This window comes from Nicotiana sylvestris, chromosome 5 (assembly GCF_000393655.2).
Source record: "Nicotiana sylvestris chromosome 5, ASM39365v2, whole genome shotgun sequence".
In the NCBI taxonomy this organism is placed as follows: Eukaryota; Viridiplantae; Streptophyta; class Magnoliopsida; order Solanales; family Solanaceae; genus Nicotiana; species Nicotiana sylvestris.
In genome coordinates this window covers 126,205,659-126,229,069 of record NC_091061.1, presented here as the reverse complement: position 1 = coordinate 126,229,069, position 23,411 = coordinate 126,205,659, and the positions used below count along the sequence as shown (strand labels likewise).

The following is a 23,411-nucleotide window of genomic DNA, read 5'->3' as shown; positions in this document are numbered from 1 at the left end:
AAATGGATTAAACAAATTTCCAAATCCCCACCTTACCATGTTTTGTGGAATTGCCTCATAATTCATCCCGTGCGTTAAGATTAGAATAACTTCTCTATGCTGAAGTCATATGAATCAAAACTAGCATCATAGAGTTTGTCTCGCAAGTAAAAGTAGTCTCATCTTCAGATATAAAGTTGAAAAGGCAAATCTGTAGCTTTTTGGCTTAAAAAAGAGATGCATGGGAAAGAAAAGGCAGAATAAGGTTTTGAAATTAGAAAAAGAATTATAGTAGCTGAGCACACACCCTAAACTGAAGAGTAAGGTCTTTGAAACTTAAATTATCACATACACTACATATCCTTTTTCCCTTTTATTGTTGGAAATATAGATGGTAAGCTTCCCCCATCCACTGTACAAGGCAACAACCTAGATATGTATGCTTCACATTTCATGTCAACTCACTAGAAAATCTTTGAACAAACTACAGAGAAGTAGCAAATAATAAAATTGATGATTAGAGGGAGAAATTGAGTTCAAAATTGGAAATAAGCTAAACTCATTTTTCTACTATCAGCTAGTGCTTCCATTGGAGACTCTCTCGTAAAATAAGATGTACCCATGATCTGTATTGCTGGAATACTCCTGAGCCGAACCAAAGAAAGTTTGAACAGCCGACTCATCAATCATCTCGACATTCTCATCATCAAAGAACAACCAGTGGTTGTGACTCTTCACAAGGCTCACGTAGTGTCCATGGTTTGGTCCACTCCCAACATGGACTACCACAGCGAATAAGGAATACTCCGCATCTGCATCCTCAACTGTATTGCTTAGCTTCAACTCAAGTGGGAAGACAACACGGTAAGAGAGCTTCTTATACCGACCAAGCTGTTCAATGTACTTAAATCGCTTCAAGTGGATAACCAGGATGTGAGGGGGCTTTTTAATCTTCATCCTCTTCTGAGCTTCCTGCAAGCTAAGTTCTCAAAAATGGTGAATTAGTTGGTTTGGTAATGATAAAATACGAAGAGATGAGTCATGCTAGTTTGCTGCAGCTATGTCACCTAGGTATATGCATCGAAGGGGGTGTCCAACAGGAAAACCCAAAGAAAAAAAGAAAACATAAATTGAAAAAATAAAAATAAAAACACATCATACCTGCAACACTTGTCACAGAAGAATTTATCCTCTGCATTCAAGGTTTCTGTGGAACTAAAATTCTTCAGGCAGCTAGTTATTGAACTGTTCTGTTCAATGTCGAGGCTCAAATCAAGAAATGTCTCATCTCTTGCAGTTACAGTCTCACAACACAAACACTTCGTTTCATTTGTGAGTATACCCTGGAAGTAAATAAAGTCAATTAAAGAGTCTAGTGAGTACTAGTTGAACAGAGAAACCAAAACTCCAGATAAAATGCTTTCTTTTTTTTATTTTACAAGGTTAATAACATTCGTACTTTCATTTCCATACGGTCAAAGAAATGATGTCAAAATCTTAGTTCTACTTCTGAACTATTCCTCTTTTTTCCTTCCTTTCTTTTAGTTTTGATAAGAGAGTCAGACACCTCTGTATATTGCGGTATAAGGATGCAATATCAGGCACTTACTGGCCTACTAGGTTTGTGGAGAATATACAAAGAAGAGCAGACTGATTAGTGAAAAATCAATCAGCTATCCCTTGATCGGAAAATGGTTGGCTCGACTATAAGAATCCTGATGACCACTCGCTCTATTCAGGCTTTCTTCATTCCAATACTAATAATTTGTCATTTAAAATAAATTAGAAAATCAGGAGTTCTCTAAGATCCCGTTTGGACATAAGAAGTTTCTCCCTTTTTTTCGAAATCACCGTTTGTTCATAAAATTTTCAATTTTCACTTGAAGATGCATTTTGGAATTTTTCGATATTTTGAAAAACTCCAAAAAGCCGTTTTTCAAAATTCACTCAGATTGCTCACAAAACTTCAAAAACAACCTAAAATTATATTCATGTCCAAACACAACTCTAATTTTCAAATATCATTTTCACTTGAATTTTTTTCACTTTTTTTTTTGGAATTTTACGATTCTTTTGTCCAAACACCTACTAAATCTCACACTTCTCCTACAGACATATAACTCTCTAAAACTAAAAAACAACTCTTGACAGAGCTAATACAAGTGTTATTAAATAATAAACAATAACAACTACAGTCCCAAACAAATTGGGTCAAATGTATGAATCCCCACTGACTATGTTTCTCTGTTTAAACTCATCTCAAACCAATATTATATAAAATAAACTAAAAACAATAAACAATATTAGAAATTCTCTATATTTTCTAATAGTATATAAATGTTTGATAGGGTTAAATAACTCCTGGAAAATGTTAGACCTAAAGTAACGTACTAACATAACTAAAACACATGCCCAAGTCCCAACTAACTGGTATCACCTATATAGATCTTTTTTTTCAATTGAGACCTAACTTTCGCTAAGCTTGCATGGATCCAAGAAATTGTAGGTCTTTCCGGACAACTTTGTTACGTGTGATTTTAGGTCTACGTCGTTCCTTCTTAACACCTTCCCTCACCATGATTTCACACGTACAGACCAATGTATCTAGAGGCCAACACACGACATAGCCAAACCATTTCAAGCGACGTTCTCTATTTTATTCTCAATTTGTGCTACTTACACCTTCTGGGGAATGTGGTTATTTTTAATTTTATCTAATCTTTATATGACAAATCCATCTTAGCATCCACATCTTTACGACACTCATATGTGAATGTGTTGGACTTTAGCAATCCAACATTCACTTCCATACAATATTACGATCTAATAAATGTTCTATAGAACTTACCTTTCATTTTGGTATGGATCCTAGTATCACATAGCAAACTAGTAACAGTTCTCCATTTCAATCATTCGATTTTGATTCTACATGTAACAGCTTCATCTATCATTCCATTCCCATGTAACAAGCATTTAGGCACCGCATGCCCGTCTAATCTCACCTTAGCTTCACTCTTTTTATGCTGACTAAACTTGTCGTACATATATTCCGTGTTACTTTTACTTATCCTAAAACGTTACTCTTTAAAGTACTTCTCCACAGTTCAAGCTTCTGGTTAACACCCTCACTAGTTTCGTCAATTAGCACAATATCTTCAGCAAATAGCATACATCATGTGACCTTAATGTGTATCATATTGGACCTTAACTAGGTCAGCATAAATTTGGAGATTGTAAATCTTTTGTGACGACTTTTTTCATATGATTTTAGATTTACCTCTTTTTTTCATATCCTCAATCTCTAAAGTGCAACATCAATGGGCCGGTGCATATATAAGTCTACATAGACATGGCTAAACCACAAGGCGATCTTATGCCATATCATTCTCTACCTGTGCTACTTGCTCCCTCTGTCAGATGTGATAATTTTAGACCTTGGTCAGTCTAATATAACTGTCTATCCATAATAACATCCACATTTTTAGGATGTTAGCTTTGTGGATACATTGGATCTTAGATCTCGAATATTTACACGTCTAACGCTGCTGGTCTGACGATCGTTTCATAGAACTTGCCTCTCACTATTGTTAGGTGCTTCCTATCACATAGCATTGCCATAACACTCCTCCATTTCGACCATCATATACATTGTTAGCCTGTCAGGTATATTCATATCGCATAACATTCCAGTAGCACTCCTCTCAGCGATCCTTTCTGAATTCTTTGTGTTCGTTATAGTATTTATCATGTCATTTTCAGCCTAAATATCTAAATTGTCTCAATTTAAGAACCACAAGCTTGTGAAATCTCACTTCACTTTCATTCTTCTTATGGAGGCAAACTTACCATGCATATATTCTTACCTGATAAGAAACCCTTCTATTTAGAGTTCACATCTAGCTTTGATTGATTTTTTCACTAATTTTGATGTCTATCATAAACATCATTTGCTAGCATGCACCATTTCAAGTATGGGCTCAAAGCAGATCCGTAATGTAAACTAACAGTTCTTTTTTTTTGAGGACCGAGAAATCCGTCTGGGGCCGATCCTTTAGACCAACCGCAACCTTCGAAACTCGGTGGATGATGAGCCCGCCCCTCTACCCTTCTCCACTTAAATACCAGGTTAAATACCAGGCTTTGCTTTGCATGGTGTGGGGGTTTGAACCTGTGACCTAAGACACAAATCCACCACCCTTTGCCACTTGAGCTAGGTCCTGGGGGCAACTAACAGTTCTTTTTTATCACTCAAAATATTCTTTATTTCCTTGTTTATAGTCAGTGACTAAAAAAGGTACATGGCAAGACTAATGTAAGATCCAATCATAAAGTACTATGCACCAGACAACCCAATTTAAACATGCCTGCTGCAGATGAAACTGTAAAAAGAAGGCATACAATTGCTGACATTTCAAGTGACGTTATTGCCAGAAATGACAGTCTATAAGCTGATAACAACTAAGACAAGCAAGCATACCTGGAAATTTTTGTGCACCCATGTGACCAGGGGCTCCTTTTTAGCCCCATTAACATGAATACTGGTTGGTCCATTTGCAATCTTTTCTGTTGGGGAAGAAGTTTCTTGATCGCTTTTAGCAGCACTGGCTTCTTTCTCCAGTATGTCAACCAGTTCGTTCAGCAAATAATTCAAAAATTCGTGTGCGTCCTAACAAAGAAAGATATCTATAGACATGAGTGGTGGGGAAGTGCATCAGAGCATATATGCACCAACACATAAAGGAGAAATAAAGAGTAACTGATGAATACTTAAAAGTCAAAAGCATATAGCAGTTAAGTCTGTTTGATCAGTATCATTTAGCTAACAACTATTTGGAATGTGAGTCCAATAATTTCAGGGACAAACTTCATAGAAAGCAAGTCTTAAAGAAAGCAGGATCTGATGACCACCTGCGTGCCCCCCACAAAGGAGAACAATCTGGAGCAATTTACAACAACAACAACAACCCAGTAGAATCCCACTAGTGGGGTCGGGGGAGGATAGAGTGTACGCAGCCCTTACCCCTACCCTCCCTACCCCAGAGGGGTAGAAAGGCTGTTTCCGGAAGACCCTCGGCTCAGAGACAATCTGAAGCGATTTGAATATCCAAAAATATACTTAGCTCGTAATCACTAAATTAACATGATAACTAATGTTTGCAAACTAGCACACCAATATTTAAAGTTTCATGTGGACAAACAAAAAGGCATAGAGAACTCTTCAAAGATAACAAATTCAAGCCCCTGAGGCAGGGGGACAGGCTTTGATTGTTCCCCTCAAGCTAAATACAGTAGCTTCTCACTTTCATAATATTAGAGGTTGTACACTAGATATTAAAGCAATGATATTCTCCTCTGCAACACAATCAACTCTAAACAGGCGATTTTCATTCGATCTGGAGCAGATCTGATCATTTGCTGGCCTAGGAAAAGGATTTCCAGTTCAACACATTTAAATTTAACAATCACACTGGCTCAAGAAAATACAACCAAACGCAGCATGAAAATAGAAAAGGGAAAAAGGCTGGATTTGTCCCTCTACTTTAGTAAAATATCCACGTTTATCCCTAGTTCTACTATCGGTCTAAATACGTCCCTACCGTTAAGAAAGTAGATAAAAATATCCCCAACCCTAACGGTTGTCCAATGTGGCAAGGGACCCCCTCAATAAAAAATGCCACGTAATTAAATAATCCACATAATTTACTCTAAATCTCTATTCTTTTAATTTTACTTCTTTTTCTCTTTTTCTTTTCCCTACCATCTGATCCCTTTCCCTCCACCAATTATATTAGCCTCATCTTTTCTACCACGAAATGCTCCAATAAATTCCTTCGCCTGTACCAAATCTCTCCACACAAGAACTCTTTACTGCACATTTTCACTACTTCTCTAAATATTTCATGTACCAACACCTGGGTTTTACCAACACTACCTTTCAATTTTCAGGTGTTTCTCTTCTAATTTAAAGACCAAACGAGAAAAATTTTTATCAACAAAAATTGTGTGCGCGTTGTGATTGAGAGAATTCTAGAGAATGGTTTTGTGTGTAGTCCAAAAATAAGGAAATTACAAGGGGTTTTGCAATGGCGGAGGACGGCCGGCGACATGCGGAAGAAACAGCAAACGAGATTACAGTAGCATAGTAAAGAAGTGCCCCATATAGTTTCCTCCAACAGAGAGTTAACAGGGACGAGATTAGTGCTGGTTTTTGCCTTGATTAGTCGACCAGTTGATCTCATCGGCGCGGGCTACTGCTAAAGGAGAGAGAGACCCCTTTTTCTGGCGAAATTTTATTACTCACTTTAATGGTGGCTTGGGTAATAAACTGTGTAATATTGTTCAAATCAACCATATCCATGGAAGGTGAATCGTGGTCGAAGAGTTTTGGGATCTGATGGATTCCGGTGGTGTTCAGACGTATCTGGTTTTTAGTGGTGGTGGGTAATTTTCGGTAGGTTGCAGGCGGATATAGAAGGATGGAGAGAGAGAGAGAGAGATTGTTTTCTAGAGGTGAGCTGGCCAGTTGCTCTTGCGGCGCCGACAACTGCTAAAGGAAAGAGGGACCATTTTTTCCGGCGAAATTTTATTACCTACTGTAATAGTGGAGGGCAAGCGAGAAGAGAGATTCTGATGGTAGGGAAAAGGAGAGAGAAAAAAGAATAAAGATTTAGAATGAAAATGAAATATCAAGAAAGAAAGGTAAGGGGTGGGTTATTTAATTACGTGGCATTTTTTATTGAGGGGGTCCCTAGCCACAGTGGACAGCTGTTATGGTCGGGGATATTTTTATCTACTTTCTTAACGGTAGGGACGTAGTTGGTCCGATAGTAGAATTAGGGATAAACGTGGACAATTTACTAAAGTAGAGGGATAAATTTGACCTTTTTCCCAATAGAAAATGAGGCAAATATGAGATGAAACTCATTAGTTTTAGGAATTCTAGCAATTTCACATTATAGCAGTTTAGTAACACCAAAAGGGAGTAAAGCACACAATTCATGAAATGCAAATAAAAGGAGGTAAAAGGGGTTTTCTGTTAACCTGTACAGATAAACTTGGAGGCTATCTGCCCCACACTTTATTGGAAGAAGGCATATTAGTATCTAACTAGCATTTTAAAAGAAGTGACTATAGGACACCTGATGCATATAACTGCGGAAAATCTCATTCTGCTTCTTCAATCTCTGTACAAAGCGCTTGGGAGCAATGACACCAGTTTTCTTCTTTTGCGAGCTTATCTACAAAAATAACAAGAATAAGCCCAGAGGTGGAATGATGAAGTACAATATTGATCATGGGCTCACGTAATGCAAAAAGATACAAAGTCTGGCATATGTGCTTCTGAATATCTGTAAATAAAGGAGGCAAGGATATTACTGATTCAAAGTAATGATGTGCAACCACCTAACGAAGAACAAACAGAAGGTAGGAAATAAACCGTCTACAAGTCTAGCTAATTCAAGCCTTTTCAAAGTCATAAAAGATAGTCTCACATTTTATGTGTGTGACAGACAGTGAAAGTCAATGAATTACTTGATCTTTTTATTTTCTAATAATAATTTTATTTTGCACTACCAAAGGTGATCAAAAGTTCAGTTTCAAGTTCCCAAAAGTGTAGCAGACTGCAGAGCAACTTTTATGTGACCAAATTGTCAATTGTCAACATTTCGTTGGATTGGACTAAACGTCTTCACCTATTTGGAGCCTAAGCTTTAGCAGAAAAAAATCATATATGCATTCACTCTTTTCTATGGAAGCAAAAAATAGTCAAGAGAATAAGCCAAAGAATAATTGAACAGTCTACTTAACAGCAAGAACACGGTATAGATCTCAAGACAACTCTCAGCCAATGAGTACTAGCGGCAAGGAACTACGAAATAAACTGATGATGGAAAGCAAAATGCCTGCTGTACAGGCCATCAACAAGCACAAGAATTACTTTATGCACATCCATTTAGGAACCAATCTTCAATTTAATTTTCATCCTTACAGGAACAAGCAACAACAACAAAATTCCATGTCTCCCCTACAAATAAAATAAAACTGCCCTAAGCCAATTGATGATTTTTTTCAAGGCAAACTGAAAACCGCCCTGACAAAACCTCAAAAGGTCAGAAGTTGTTTTTAAAGATGAGCTCACAGGTGAAACAACCAAACAGAAAGTCATAAACTATAAAATTATAATTTGCATAAAATCTGAATTCTTCAAATAACCTGTGATCGGGAAACAAAACTTCCAAAAGATTGCATCCACATTCATACCCTGAAAACAACTACCCTAGTCCCATCCAGGAGTTGGCTACTGGACCCTCACTACTTTGAAGAATTCCTTTTTCCTTTTGTGCACGTGAGAAGTATAAAAACAAAGAAAGAAACCTAAGAACATCTCAACAAGATTCTGCTTGTCTGATTAACATAATGAGACACAGAGAAAAGAGAAACATTTTAGTTTTGCTAAACCTGAAAATGCGGATTTTGCATTTAAAATTAAATCCTTTTTTTTTTAGAGAAATGAAATTTCCTAATAATCCTTTATCAAAAAACAAAAAAGAAAAAAATTCTCCTTGCCAGTTAATGTCTCGTATATGTACGTTCCAGATGTTGGAAAATGATCACAAAATTCTCTAAATAGAGAGAATGGATGTTCTTCCTTCCGGGACATTCGATAAAAAAGAAAGAATGGAAATTCAGCCAAGGATCTCTCCCAACAATTCAAAGATTGCCGTTTCTTGCAGATATGGAAAGCATAATTATGGGGTTCTGATTAGCAGCTTAATACAAAATTCTGTTTACTTGTGCATCATAATTAAATGATCAAGGGAAAACAATTAGGAAAATGTCAACAATCATCAAGTAATACCTGCATAAACAGGTCAGCAAGGCATGTCAAGAGATTTTCATCTGCGTCAGCGAGATTTTTGTTATTTGAGAAATACTCCAGTAGTTGTTCTCGAAATGGAACACAGAAATATAGAGCCTGTCGAAAAAAGAAAAAAAGAACAAGATAGTTCTATCAACTTCAGGATCATACATAAAATAACACGTATAAGGCAATGATATCAACATCCGGGTCATATATAATATAAAACATGTATGCATACAAGGTCTCTTTTTTGGATAATTCAATCCACCCTAACAGACAATAACAATCCATTGCAACGAGCAAGCAGACAGTACATCATAAGGCTAAGAAGAAATAGCTTCCATGTTTCAAACCGAAAAAAAGATGCAATGTATTTAAAGCGGCTATTCACCATTTTCAACATTCCAAGAACTCGAACCAAAGTCCATCTTTGAAATATTTTTTGGATTTTGCTTCAACCTGTATGTAGATAGAGTGATGGCAGTTGAACTTCTCATATCTAAATTATTGAATTGTGTAGTCACCTCATCAGAAAACTTAAAAAGAGGCACACTTTTACTTATTTATGTCTTCAAATTTTTAAATGAAGGAGGTCATAAAATTCAAAAAGATATGTTTAAGTCTCACTGCCCTCCCTTCATCAAACAAATTCACTTGCTTGACACATCGAAAATAATTTAGTCTGCAAGGAGACACATTTAAAGACATAAATCACTAAATAAAAATGTGCCCTCTAACAAATATAAGCTTTTATAAGAGCTGATGACATCCAATATAATGATAGAGCTAAGACTTTATTCACATTATCTTGTTCGACATTTGACAAATGCAGGTCAAACAGGAGGTAGACATGTCAAATAAACAAAGACTGATAATGTGAAAAGATAAGTGACACAAGACTGAATGAGAAGAAAGCAGTTGGAATACATACGAGAGAGGGTCATATCTTATGGAATTCCATTGCTTAGTCCAACCATAAGACCTATCTTCACCATCTTCAAGTTCAAACACATCTTAAACTTCCTGTACATGATTTCCATCTACTTAAATCTCTTACTTTAATTTGTTCTCAATACCACCCGCCACTCGGAGGATCTTTCTCATTTGATTTTTCTTTTTGTTCTTTTTGTTAAATAAATCATAATAAATTATTACGAAATATTTGCACCAACATGGTGGTAATACCAAAGGTACTGCAACCCTACCATTTATGAAGACAACAAATGTTCCCAACAGTCAAAAGAATTAAAAAGATTTCTCAAGGTTTCTAACTCCTCTTTAGTCCATACAACACAAATACAGTCACCTCCTTAACTTTGTCTCAAAGACTTCTCATATTTTTAATCACTCGTTCTACTCCACCCAATCAATCGATTGATCTCACTCCTCATTCCCTTCTACTCAATCAATCCATCTCTCTTTCTCGCCCACTTTTATTGTTCTCCTTGTTTCTCCCTTCATAGTTCATTGAGGCTACCAATCTCTTCAATTCTAAATTACAACGCCCCTCCAATTTTATTTTTTGAACAATTAGTGTGATCTCATCCCTAACTCCCCTTCACTTACATTCATTTTCGATCTTAGTGAACACTAAATTGCCTCTTTCTCATGGCCCGTTAAAGAACAAAACTCACAAAAATTGCAAATTCCTCGATGACATAACAAGGTTGTCTTCATCTATTTGTTCATAATATATCCTATCAATTCACTATTATCTTCCTTCTTTGTAATGTCTAGTTGTGAAATGTCAGGTCCAATCGAGGAGGGTGCGACGTGCACTGAGTTGGTCACAAAAATATCCCTCGAAGTTGACTGAACTGTACTGGTCATTTCCACTTGATTTCCCTTAGTTGTGCTCGATGACATCGCATTTGTGCTAAAGTTTACTTAGATGGTTCTACTCCTTTGATGTTAACAAGTGTGCTATTGTCCCAACATCGTTCATCAGCTTCAGTTTTATCTCCTCTATAGTGTATCCTAACACAAACCAAAAGCAGCCTTTGGATAATCTTAAGGATCCACCACATGCTTAGCACCCATACTTACCAATCATACATGACAAGGGTATTATGATCCTTCGAAGCCAAGGCGATGTACCTATCCTAATTTTTTTCTCTTTTGACCTCTTCCCCTTGGTTTCTATTTCTTCTCTCCTTCGTCACAATTGACAACTTTCACCTTTTTCTTCGTCTTCTTCATAGTGTTTCATCTCCTATCTTGAGATTTGACTTTGTAGGTTGAGGCTCTTTGCGTACAAAAGTTTTTGATTTGCCTGACTTATTTCCCTAGTTTCGCAAAAAAGTGATGGAGCTAACTAGAATTGTTCAACGCGATGCATTCATCCTTATCATTTTTCTCAAGTCATGATGCGTCATCTTTTTATTCAAGGGTATCGCCTATCGATCAATGAAGCTGAATGGACCATGGGAGACAAAGGTTTAAATCCCAACCTAGGCGAAAAATGCGATTTCTTCCTATCTGTTTAAGCCTTGATCGACAGAAATACCTGATATTTATGCTGGTGAGAGAGAGCAGGTATCTAAAGGATTAAATTAGGTGTGTGCAAGTAGGCCAAGAGCCACCATTATAAAAATAGAGTGGTGTGTCATCTTTTCACTTCTCTTTCTAATACACTACCAATATTGCTTGCCCCATTGGACTCGATATCACAATTTCAACTTTAGCCAAACCAAACTCCCCCTCTAGCTTGGTCGAGGGATTTACATGTTAGGAGGAAACTTGTCGTTGATTTTTCTTATTCCTAATTTTAGGAATCTTTCTGCTTCCGTTAGATGATAAGAACTTGTTTTCGTCTGCTTCTGTTTAACTAGACATTTCTGTAGTACTTCCCCTTTCCATTTCAAAAGATGTGTGCTTGATAAAACTCTTCAACTACATGAACTTTGGATCGAGAATTTTGTAACTTCCTTTAGGAGATGCATTCATATCCATTCATGATATGCTCTTTTCCCAACATTTGCTCTAAGAAAAACCTATAACACTTTGGAAAAAAAACTGAGTCCAATCTCAGTTCGTCCTAATGTATGGCATAATTGGTTTAATTTTATGAAGATTGTAATAGGTGTGAACCGGGAAAGACAGCTTTTCAAGATGCAAATTTATTTCCTCCTAATAGGTTTTACTTGGTGAAATTTCATGCCATAACCTTTCTCTTCCATGACCTCTTTTTTTTTCCCGTCCTTTCCTCCCTTTATTGACATGGTTTTGAACTGGAGAGAATTTTACTAGTCAAAACTTTCTTGTGCTTCACATTTGAATTAAATATAACATCTGCTACATCTCATTTATGTTTTTTTTACGAGAAAGCAAATCGCTGAATTGCATTCTAATGAATTTGCATATACATGTATCATGATAAGTAGCATATTTATCAAGTTAGATGACAATAACCTCTTACCAAGAAGTTCTACATGAAGAGTGGAACTACCTCCTTGAAGAGACACGGGGAGAACATCTTTTCAAGGAATACTTAAAGCTAATCAAGTAAATTCTAAAAGAAAAAGAACATCTTGAGGAGCCGTCATTTAAATAAAGTGTCAACTGAGGAACTTTCCCCTCCCATAATCTATTCTTGTAGCCAATCATACAATCTAAATTGTCCTTTGAAACAGACTTTCCCAAACATCTATAGTCTGAACCAGCAACAAGTAGCAACTATGGGAGATGTATGGTCAAACCAAGGATGAAACCTTAGCTATAGAAGACTATTCAATGACCGGGAGATCATTAGGCTAGCAGAATTCTACAACACCTTGGATCAATTCAAAGGGACATCCACTCCTGAAGATTGTATATAAGCAAGGTAAATTCTCAGTCAAGTCTGCCTATAAGGAATGCAACACCTCTAATAATCAGATTGGAAGTTGGCCTTGGAAACTAATTTGGAAAGTCAAAATTCCATACAAAGTTGCTTGCTTCACGTGGTTGCTAGCCAGAAAAGCAGTCTTAACTCAGGATAATCTTATCAAGAGGGGCTTCCACCTATGGTCCAGATGCTACTTGTGTGGAGAAGAGGCAGAGACAATCAACCATCTTTTTTTGCACTGCAAGATAACAGAACAAATTTGGAGGATTTTCATTAACTTGAAAGGAATCATGTGGGTAATGCCAAGAAGTATTATTGAACTTCTAGAATGCTAAAACAGACTCGGTAGCTCCCCTGATCAGAAAGAGAGATGGAAGATTGTCTCAGCTTGCATTTGGTGGACTGTTTGGAAAGAGAGAAACCAAAGATGTTTTGAAGATAGACATAGTACAATCCAGATGATGAAAATGCATTGTTTAGCTCTTTTTTATTTTTGGTGTAAGCAAGAGTACATGGAATATCCAAAATCTTTTGTTGATGTTTTAGGATCCTTGTAAGGACTTGAGAATCTTCCTGTACCACCCTTTGTAATTATGGTTAATTATACCTGCTTTGATACACTTAATATATATGCAACAAATGTGACCTTCTCAAAAAAATAAATTAATACAATCTAATGTAACTAAGGTTTCACCAGGCTATATATAGCTTATTCTTCACTAGGCATATGACAATGTTATTTTTCTCAATGCTTTTGCTGTTAGAATATCTATCCTAGTAGGAAGATGGAAAGAATATAGTATACATTGTAGAAGAGTCAAACACTAGGTATGTTGGAACTTTATCAAGATTTTCGCCCAAAAAGGATCCATATAAACCAATTATCCAACCATTCGCATCGCTTTACGGGCTATATTTGAAGCTTGCAATCAAATTCTTCCACGGTACATACCCAGCTGTTTAGAAGATACATTTCTGCCTAATAAAGTCATTGACAAAAGCTTTTCAAAATTGCTGGGAGGTATAAAACCTTTTCAAAGTAAACTGGAAAGAAAAGTAATGCATTTGTACTGCTCCTAGAGATTGAGAAAATCAATAGGTCAAAGATGAGTTCTTTCCAGAGGTCAGGGAAGGGAGCAGCATAGAATTAACCTCTTTTAATGGGATTCGGAGAATTTATATAATAGAATTGTCTAGACATATCCACAGAGAACTTCTTCTGTTCTTAAAACATCACAGTTTCTCGGTCTTCAGTGACTTTTTAGCATCACCCCCTAAGCAAAAACCTTAGAACAAAAAGATAGCAATCCAGTACATAACTATCTACTTACAATTGCCACTATATCACCCAGCATACACCATAATATATCTCAACTACGTCTAATTCCCGACTAGTAACTATATGAAACCTTATCTATTTCATTTAATCAATCAAATAGTTATAGTACCACCACAAACAATCCCAGAAAAGGATAACATTTTTTCCAAATTTCCAGATAGCACGAACTAGTGAGAATATAAAAATAGTTGTAGCATGAAAATGATGCAAATCAAAATCGAGGTAAATAATAAACAGAAAAGATAAATCAAAATAAATGATAAAAAGGAATACCTGGAGAACGCTGTTACAATAGCAAGTATTGCCAAAATTCTCAAGGCCAAAGTAACGTTCTCCTTCGGGAAATTGGTCACCTAGAGCTTTCTCGAGTTTGGAACCTGCTGCACCCATCTCTCACTTCATTCCTAAATCTCCCTAAATTTGATAATTTGGTATTAGGGTTTCTGCGAGCTTCCTAACCAGGATTTAGTGATGAAAAACTGAATCGGAGAAGGTGAAAAATGAGGGCTTTTTTTCCCGATGGAGAAGAAGGATGAAGAAACAAATAAATAAATAAATAAGTAATATGTTTGTGTAAATTGGAAAAACAAAATAAATTTTATGGTCCACTATTTGAGGGTTTCACTGTCCAGATCAAATGATGAGTGCCAAGCTGTAAATCTGGTTTACTTCAATTAATCCCATTTATGGATGAGATGTGATAGCATGCAATACTAAATATAAAAAACTACCATTATACGTTAGATAATGTCGATATTTAACTACGTTGTTTACATTTCTACAACTACTCGATTAAAAACACAGTCACTCCAATAGTTTTCGATTTTAGGTTATAATGTTGTTTTATCTCTCTAGTTTAGACCGTTGCACATTACCAAGTAGTTTATGATTGTTATTCATGATCTCCCATTGCTATTCAAATTGCTAATAATCTCAACTACCCCTTGGCCGGTCTTTTTCTCATTTAAGCTAAAGGTTTTACTAAGAGCCCGTTTGGATTGACTTAAAAAAAGTAATTTTTAAGCAGAAGTGCTTAAAAACACTTTTTAAGTGCTTGAACTTGTTTTACAAATAAGCAGTTATGTATTTGAATAAAAGTGCTTAAGCTAAAAAAAAGCTATTGAAATGTTTGGTAAACAACTGTTGGTAAGCACTTTTTTATGTTAAAATGACCGAGATGCCCTAAAGTTGTCAACACTAAAAATAAGCTTATTGATTTATTTTTAATTTTAAATTAACTCAAAAGTTAAAGTTAAGTACTATTAAAAATGGAAGAACCACGTAAAAGTTACTTTCTTACCTTCTGCTTTCATTTTTGGTTATGCAAATGAATCAAAAATGGTATCTGATCGAGTTAGAAAGCTTTTGAAGTTGGGAAACAAGTATTGCTAATTAGATTAAAATGCTTCTGAGGTTATGATACCAGTTAGGAAGAAATGGGAAGAAAAAGAAACGGGTTAGAGGTTTTAGCAAGAGAGGGTACTTTGGTAATAATAGAAGTATGTAAGGGATAATAGGGTAAATTATTTGGTCAAACTCAAGTAGCTTTTAAGCCCTTAAAAAAATAAGTTGAGATAGACCAACTTATTGCTTTTGGCTTATTTTTAGTTTTTTGGCTTAAAAATACTTAACTTTTTGTATTTGCCAAACACCCAAATAAGCTAAAAAGTGCTTTTAAGCTGATTTGACCAACTTTTAAGCCAATCCAAACACCCTCTAATTCCTATTAAACCAATCAACTTAATATAATGAATTATAGAACCTAAACATCAGTCAAGTAGAAAAACATGTCAAACAGCTTCCAGACTTTTACACATTACACATGTTACATGTCTTTCAACTACGGAGGCGAATTTAGGATATGAAGGTTGCGGGTGACATATTATTTTATACATAGGCGTATTATTATTATTTATACGGTCCAAATGTGATAAATATTTAGTCTGTTTGATCAACTTTGTGCTTCGGTTCGAGTTATTCATCTTTTCGATTTATATATATAAATAAATATATCGAACGAAATAAAATTATGGCAACTTAGCGCACATCATAAAATCTTCAACGGTATTACCAAAATCATAAAATTTCTTCTACATGAAATGTAACGACCCGACCGGTCGATTTGCTTTTTAGAACTTCATTCCTCTAAATAAGACCATTTGTATGTGCTCTTACTGTTTTTATGACTTGCGGGGATGGTTAGTTTAGGATTTGGAAGGGTTCGGATTGAAATCGGAACACTTGGTTCCTTAGTTTGGCCTTAAAAGGCTAAGTTTGTCTTCGATCAACGTTTTGAGTAAACGACCTCAGAATCAGGATTTGACGGTTCCAATAGGTTTGTAGGATAATTTCGGACTTGGGCGTATATTCAGATCGAGTTTTGGATGATCCGGGAGCGTTTCGGCGCCTAATAGTGAAAGTTGGCTCTTTGAAGGTTTTAAAGTTCTTTAAATTTGGTTTGAAGTAGGATTTGGCGTTATAGACGTCCGTTTGGGATTCTGAGTCTAGGAATAGCTTCGTATGATGATTCTAGACATAGGAGCGCGTCCGGATATGGATTTGGAGGTCCGTAGGTTGTTTTAGGGTCATTTGGCAAAAGTTGGAAATTTGAAGGTTTTTGAAAAGTTTGACCGGGAGTGGACCTTTTTATATCGGGTTCGAATTCCGATTCTGGAAGTTGGGGTAGGTACGTAATGTCATTTAAGACTTGCACGCAAAATTTGGTGTCATTCCGAGTAGTTTAAGTATGTTTCAGCATGTTCAGAGTAAGTTTGAATGAAGTTCATAAGTTGATTCAATTTGGTTTAGGGTGTGATTCTTAGTTTTGTTGATGTTGTATACGTTCCGAGGGTGCGATCGAGTTTGTTTTATGATTTCAAACTTGTTGGTATATTTGGATGGGGCCCCGTTGTAACGACCCGATCGGTCGTTTCATCAGTTACCGCTCTGTTTTCCTCATTTCTGCTTCTTATTGCTTTGTTTATCAGTGCTATGTGTGATCGGGTTGGTTAGCTCGGGTTCGGAGAGGTTTTGGTAAGGGTTGAGACACTTAGTCTCTTTTGAGGAAACTTAAGTTGGAAAATTCAACCAGATGTTGACTTATGTGTTAGAGGGTTCAGATGTGAATTCCGATGGTTCGGACAACTTCGGGAGATGATTGGAGACTTAGGAGCGTGATCAGAGTGTGTTTTGGAGGTACGGAGTAGATTTAGGCTTGAATTGGCGAAATTGGAATTTTGGCGTTTTCCGGTTGATAGATGAGATTTTGATATAGGGGTCAGAATGGAATTTCGGGAGTTGCAGTAGGTCTGTTGTGTCATTTGGGATGTGTGTACAAAATTTCAGGTCATTCGGACGTGATTTGGTAGACTTTTTGATCAAAAGCATAATTTGGAAGATTTTGGGAACCTCAGGCTTGCATCTGATGTGTTTTGGTTGATCCGATGTTGTTTGAGGTGTTTTGAAGATTGGTATAAGTTTGGATGGTGATATGTGACTTGTTTGTGCTTTTGGTTGAGGTCCCGGGCGCCTCGGGGTGATTTCGGATGGTTGGCGGAAGATTTGAGTTGGGTTGTGACAGCTGAAGTTTTTCCCATTGCTGTCATAACCGCACCTGCGGCTAGGGGACCGCAGGTCGGTCTCCCTGAAGCGAGTATGGAGTCGCAAAAGCGGAAGGAGCCAAGGAAGGTAGAAACTGCAGAAGCGGTTAAGGAACCGCACCTGCGATGGCACAGGTGCGAATGGTGCATCACAAATGCGGAAATTGAGGCTTAAGTGATGACCGCAGAAGCGGCACTTGGGACCGCAGAAGCAGTTGCGCAGGAGCGAGTTCTAAACCGCAGGTGCGAAAAGTCTGGGCCAGAAGGTATAAAAGGATTCCTTCGCGATTTTTGAGTTGTTCTTCACTATTTCAAGTCGGTTTTGGAGCTTTTTGGGAGATTTTGAAGAGGGATTCAAGGGATAACGTCTGGAGGTAAGATTTTTGAACCTAATAATTGATCCTAAGGCATTATTTCACTAATTTGGCCTAAGATTAATGGAAATTAAGGGTTAAAAATTGGAGATTAGGGCTTGGTATTGGAGACCTTGACTTGAAGACTTGAGGGGCAATTTGTGGTCGTATTTTGGGACTTTTGATATGTATGAACTCGTGGGGAGATACAGAATCTATTGATGTAAATTTTATCGAATTTCGAGACGTAGGTTCGGGGTCGGGTTTTGGTTAATTTTGGGATTTATGTTGTAAATTGATTATTTTTGTATGGGCTTCGTTTCCTTAGCATATTTTGACGTTGTGATTCTCATTTTGGATAGATTCAACGTGAGTTGAGGCCGATTCGAGGGGCAAAGGCATCGCGGGCTAAAGTTTGGACCGGATCGAGGTGAGTAATGATTTTAAATGTTGTCCTGAGGGTATGAAACTCAGATTACGCATCGTTGTGCTATATTGAGGTGACACACACGCTAGATGACGAGTGTGAGGTCGTGTACCATTGGGGATTGTGACTTAGTCCATCCCGAATGACTGTTTTATCGCGTATTTGATTAAAAACTATTTGCTATCATCATGTTTTGGGCTGAATGTCATATTTGGGCCTCGTGTCAACTATTTGGACCCTTAGGAGATTTTTACTGATATTTCCTCACTGTTTTGATTTTACATATGTACTCAGTCATGCTATATTATACTGTTTTCATAACTCAGCCATATTTACTATATTTTAACATATTAAATGACATTTTAAATGATATTTTGGGCTGAGCATCATGTTTTACTGTGCTCGAGGGACTTTTAGAGATTTCTGACTGAGTAAGGCCGAGGGCCTCTATTCTGAGGATACTTTTGGGTCGGGCTGCACGCCACAGAAGTGATACACTGATTTATGATTATGAGGCCAAGGGCCTGAGATTGTACGCCACGAGGTGGCTTGTTGATATGAGGCCGAGAGCCTATTGATTATGCCACGAGATGACTTGATATTGCGTTTGGGCCGTAAGGGGCCCCTCCTAGAGTCTGTACACCCCCAGTGAACGCGGGTACCCATTGTGATATGAGGTATAGCTTGAGGGGCTGGTGTTATTCCATGTTATTGCGTGAAGGGCTGATTCTGTTGATATTGTGTCCGAGGGGCGGATTTTATATGTTTATCTGTTCTAGCTGCTTTTCATATAATTGTTTAACTGTTATAAATGTGTTTTAAATAAGCTTATTCTGAACTAAGGTGACTTTATATGTTTCATTGTTTCATTGCATTTTTATTGGTTTTACACTGCTTTTTTATAGCATGTTGATGTATTTTTACGTGATTTCTTATCGCTTAATATTCATTTATTGTTATTACTCATTGAATTAGAGTACTAACTTTACTCCCTGCACCTTATGTGCAGATTCAGGCGCTTCAGGTCCTGCTAGCGAGGGTTGATAGCTTCCAACAGGTTTTGTGAGTCCACTAGGTAACTGTTCGGCGTTCGCAGCCCAGTGTTTCTCCCTCTTATCATTATTTCTTTCCCTTGTACTGGATTTTATAATAGACTGTGTAGTCCCTTTTCTATATTCCTAGACTTATGTTAGATGCTCATGACTGGTGACACCTCGATGTCGGGCTGTCTTGGTTTTTGCGCTAATTGTACTATTTCACTGTTTATTTGGGATTAAATTACGTTAAAGACTTAAATTGTGTCCTTTTAATTGCTTAAAAATGAATTGGTTGTTGTGTCGATTGGCCTTGTCTACACGAGAGGTGCCATCACGACCGGATCTGGGTTTAGGGTCGTGACACCCGTGGGCCCTGGGTGTTAATTGGACGAGGCTCGGACCAAGTTGGAACTTGGGAGCAACAACTGAAGCTCCCAGCTTCTGGTGCAATCGCACCTGTGCTTGGCCAGCCGCAGGTGTGAGCTCGCAGAAGCGGCCCAGCATGGGCTGCCCAGACATCGCAGAAGCGCAAGGCAGACCGCACATGCGTAGGCGCAGGAGCAAAGGAGATGATCGCAGAAGCGGGGGCAGGTCGCAGGTGCGCTGAGAAAACCGCAGAAGCGGTCTCGCGGAAGTGGCAGCTGGGCACAAAAGCGAGGAAGGCCTGTATGGGCTTGGTCCGCACCTGCTTGGTTTTGTCTGTAGAAGCAGAACCGCAGGTGCGGCTTTTGCTTCGCGGGTGCGAAGATCGCTGAAGGCACTAGGTTGTTTTAAGACGGGCTTAGGCCATTTTTTGGCTCATTTCTTACACTTCTTAAGGCGATTTTGGAGTTGGTTAGAGTGGTATTTTCACTAGCTAATTGAGGTAGGTAATTTCTATCTAATGTGAGTTAAATACATAGTTTATAGGTGGATTTTAAAATGTAAATTAGTGAAAATCGTGGGTTTAGATGAAAACCTAGGTTTTTGATAAAAATGGGATTTAACCACGAAAATGATTATGGAATTTAGTGAAAAATATATATTTGAGTTCGTGAGGTTATGGGTAATAACTTTCTTCAAAAAAATTCGAAATCCAGACACGTGGTCCAGGGGATGAATTTTAGGAATTTTTCAATTGAGATTGGGTAATCACTTTAATAGTTAGAATATGAACTTTTGAGCACATATTGACTATTTTATATAACATTTGACTAGTTTCGAGTCGTTTGGCACCGAGTTGAGGGTTTAAAGCACATTTGCGGTCCGAAAGTGAACTTGAGAACAAGTTAAGTCTCTTTTCTAACCTTGTAAGAGGTAACTCATCCCCTTAGGTATGTATTGTTGTAAATTACTTGTGTGGGGATCTACGTACACACTAGGCGACGAGAGTCCATGCGTAGCTATATTTCATGTGATGTTCGGGTAGTCTTAGGTTTACATTATGCTTTGTTGACACCGTTATTTGATTATGCTTATTAATTGCCTTGAATAGAGCGGAGACTGAGGATTTCAAGATTTAAAGTTTTCAGTTTAGATTCCTTATTTTTGGAAAGAATTGAAGAATATTATGATAATTTTGAGAAATCTATGTTCACTCGCGTCGCAAGTATTTTTTAGCGAGCGAGGTAAAATCTACTACTCTCATGGGAGCGGGCCATTCACCTCGACAAGTTAATAGATGCATCTGTGGTTCATGTCGTTCGACTTTCGGTAGTGCATACAGTATATATATATATTAAGCGATAAGAAATCACGTCCTCGACATAAGTCATGCGTAATAATACTTGAAGCCCAATTATATTTGATGTTGTTTTATTGTTGAGAGGTTAAATGGTTAAATGATGGAAAATTCACTTGGGGTTTACTATCGGTAAAAGAATTGGCTATTTATTTCTTGTTGTTGAGTTTTTATTATTATTATTTAGCCATGCTTATATAAAAATTTCGATATTTTATCTTCAACCCATAGTAAGTGTCGAAGTCGACCACTCATTACTACTTCTTCGAGGTTAGACTAGATACTTATTGGGTATATATTATTTATGTACTCACGCTACACTTCTACACTACCCGTGCAGGATCTGAGGTAGGTGCATCTGGTTATCATCCCGGCGTGCACTCCTGATTACCTCGAGACTTTGCGGTGAACTGCCTTCCGAGCCCGTTCTCCAGCACCCGAAGTCTTCCTTTTGCTTTTACTTTCAGTATATTTCACTTCAGGCAGTAGTGTACTATTATTTTTGTATATTCTACCAGTAGCTCATACACTTGTGACACCAGGTCTTGGAGATTATGCTAGTAGACATATGATGATTTTTGGTTTTTCACTCATTTCACTTGCTCTTAAAATTGTTTATCTCTCATTTTAGTAAATTCTCACTTCTTATTTATTCACTAATTAAAAATCAACTATTTCTAAATTGTTAAAAGAAACAATCTATGGTTAGTTCACTGTTGGCTTGCCTAGCGGTAACGTTGGGCGCCATCACGACCTATTGAAGAAATTGGGTCGTGACATGAAAAGTACAAAAATACAACTACTTCTTTCATCTTCTGGCACTTGAAAATATCTCCCAATTAACAAAATACTACCATAATCAGTTGGTCACTACAACTAATAACTAAGACATACATAATTCTTTCAGGCTAGACAAGATCATATGACCACAAATATACATCATTCATTTACATTTGTCTTCGATGAGTTTTCATATTTTGAAAACGGTCAATGATGGCATCATCACTTACCTTTTCAAATGCTTCATGTTTTATGTAACAAACTAAATAATTATTTGAATATTGATTACCAATGCTATTTCGCACTTTATTTTTATCCACTTCATGGATGAAAATGCTCTCTCCACAGTTGCGGTAGCAACAGATAAAATCAAAGTCAACTTTATGAGCAAATAAACAAGGGCATAAGCCTCCACAAGATTTGTTTCAACCAATGCTTTGCCAAATCTCTAATTCCTTGCAAGTTGTAGAACTTGGGATCATCACCTCACATATGAATTATGAAGTATCGAGTTGTGTCACGACCCGGAATCCCAACCTCGGAGTCGTGATAGTGCCTAGCATCCACTTGCTAGGAAAGCTGACGTGAAATAATTAATTAACCAATTTTAATAGTTAAAGACAAAATGATGATATTCAATAAGAAATAAAAGCCAAGTTTAACACAGTATTGATATAAATCACGTGATAATATCTACTGCCAAAAATCCAGAGTCACGAGTACATGAGCAACTAGAAGTCTACAAGCAAAGTCTGAAATAAATACAACTATTTCAAAAAAAAATGAATAGTGTGGGAAATGGAAGGGGATATCAAGGTCTGCAGATGCCGGCAGATCTACCTCGAGTCTCCATATGTAATGATTCGAACTGACGTACCTCATGCACCGCTGGGACCAATACCATTATCTGAACAAGAAGTGAAGAAATGTAGTAGGAGTACAACCGTCCCAATATTGTAACGACCCGACCGGTCGTTTTGAGCAAATTGCACTTTGCTCGGTTGTTTGAGGGCATGAGTAGCTCCGTATGATGTATTATGACTTATGTGAATCATCAATTTTGGTTTTCAGGTTATCTAGAATTGACTTGGGAGAATGGTCTCAGCTGGAAGCTTTAAATTTGAAAGGTTTGACCAAGTTTTAACTTTTTAGCATTTGACCTCAGATTAAATTTCTGATGGTTCCGTTAGCTCCGTTGGGTGATTTTGGACTTGGGAGCGCATCTGGAATATGAATTGGAAGTCTATGGTAGAATTAGGCTTGAACTGGCGAAAGTTGTAATTTTGACGATTTGGGTCGATAGTGAAACTTTTGATATCAGGGTCGGAATGGAATTTTAGAAGTTGGAGTAGGTTCATAGTATCATTTGTGATGTGTGTACAAAAATTCAGGTGATTCGGACGAGGTTTGGTAGGTTTCGGCATCATTTGCGGAATTTAGAAGGTTAGAAATCCTAAGGCTTGAATCCGAGAGTAATTTGGTGTTTTG

General features: G+C 37.3%; 1 protein-coding gene across 1 annotated transcript; it reads right to left on the bottom strand.

Moving 5' to 3' along the window:
* Positions 1–223: 223 nt before the first annotated feature.
* Positions 224–14,695, bottom strand: LOC104239754 (ubiquitin carboxyl-terminal hydrolase 3). The gene is made up of 6 exons (XM_009794476.2): positions 14,281–14,695; positions 8,840–8,956; positions 7,119–7,217; positions 4,457–4,645; positions 1,141–1,322; positions 224–958 (listed from the first exon to the last, which is right to left on the bottom strand). The coding sequence occupies exons 1-6, from the start codon at positions 14,395–14,397 to the stop codon at positions 553–555; spliced, it is 1,110 nt and encodes a 369-aa protein (XP_009792778.1). The 5' UTR covers positions 14,398–14,695; the 3' UTR covers positions 224–552.
* Between the last annotated feature and the right edge of the window lie 8,716 nt (positions 14,696–23,411).

Coding starts and splice junctions, on each gene's coding strand:
- LOC104239754 (XM_009794476.2), bottom strand. CDS start 14,397: ATGGGTGCAGCAGGTTCCAAACTCGAGAAAGCTCTAGGTGACCAATTT. Junction 7,218..8,839: donor TTGCTGACCTGTTTATGCAG/GTATTACTTGAT, acceptor TTATTTTTGTAG/ATAAGCTCGCAAAAGAAGAA. Junction 4,646..7,118: donor TCCGCAGTTATATGCATCAG/GTGTCCTATAGT, acceptor TTTCTTTGTTAG/GACGCACACGAATTTTTGAA.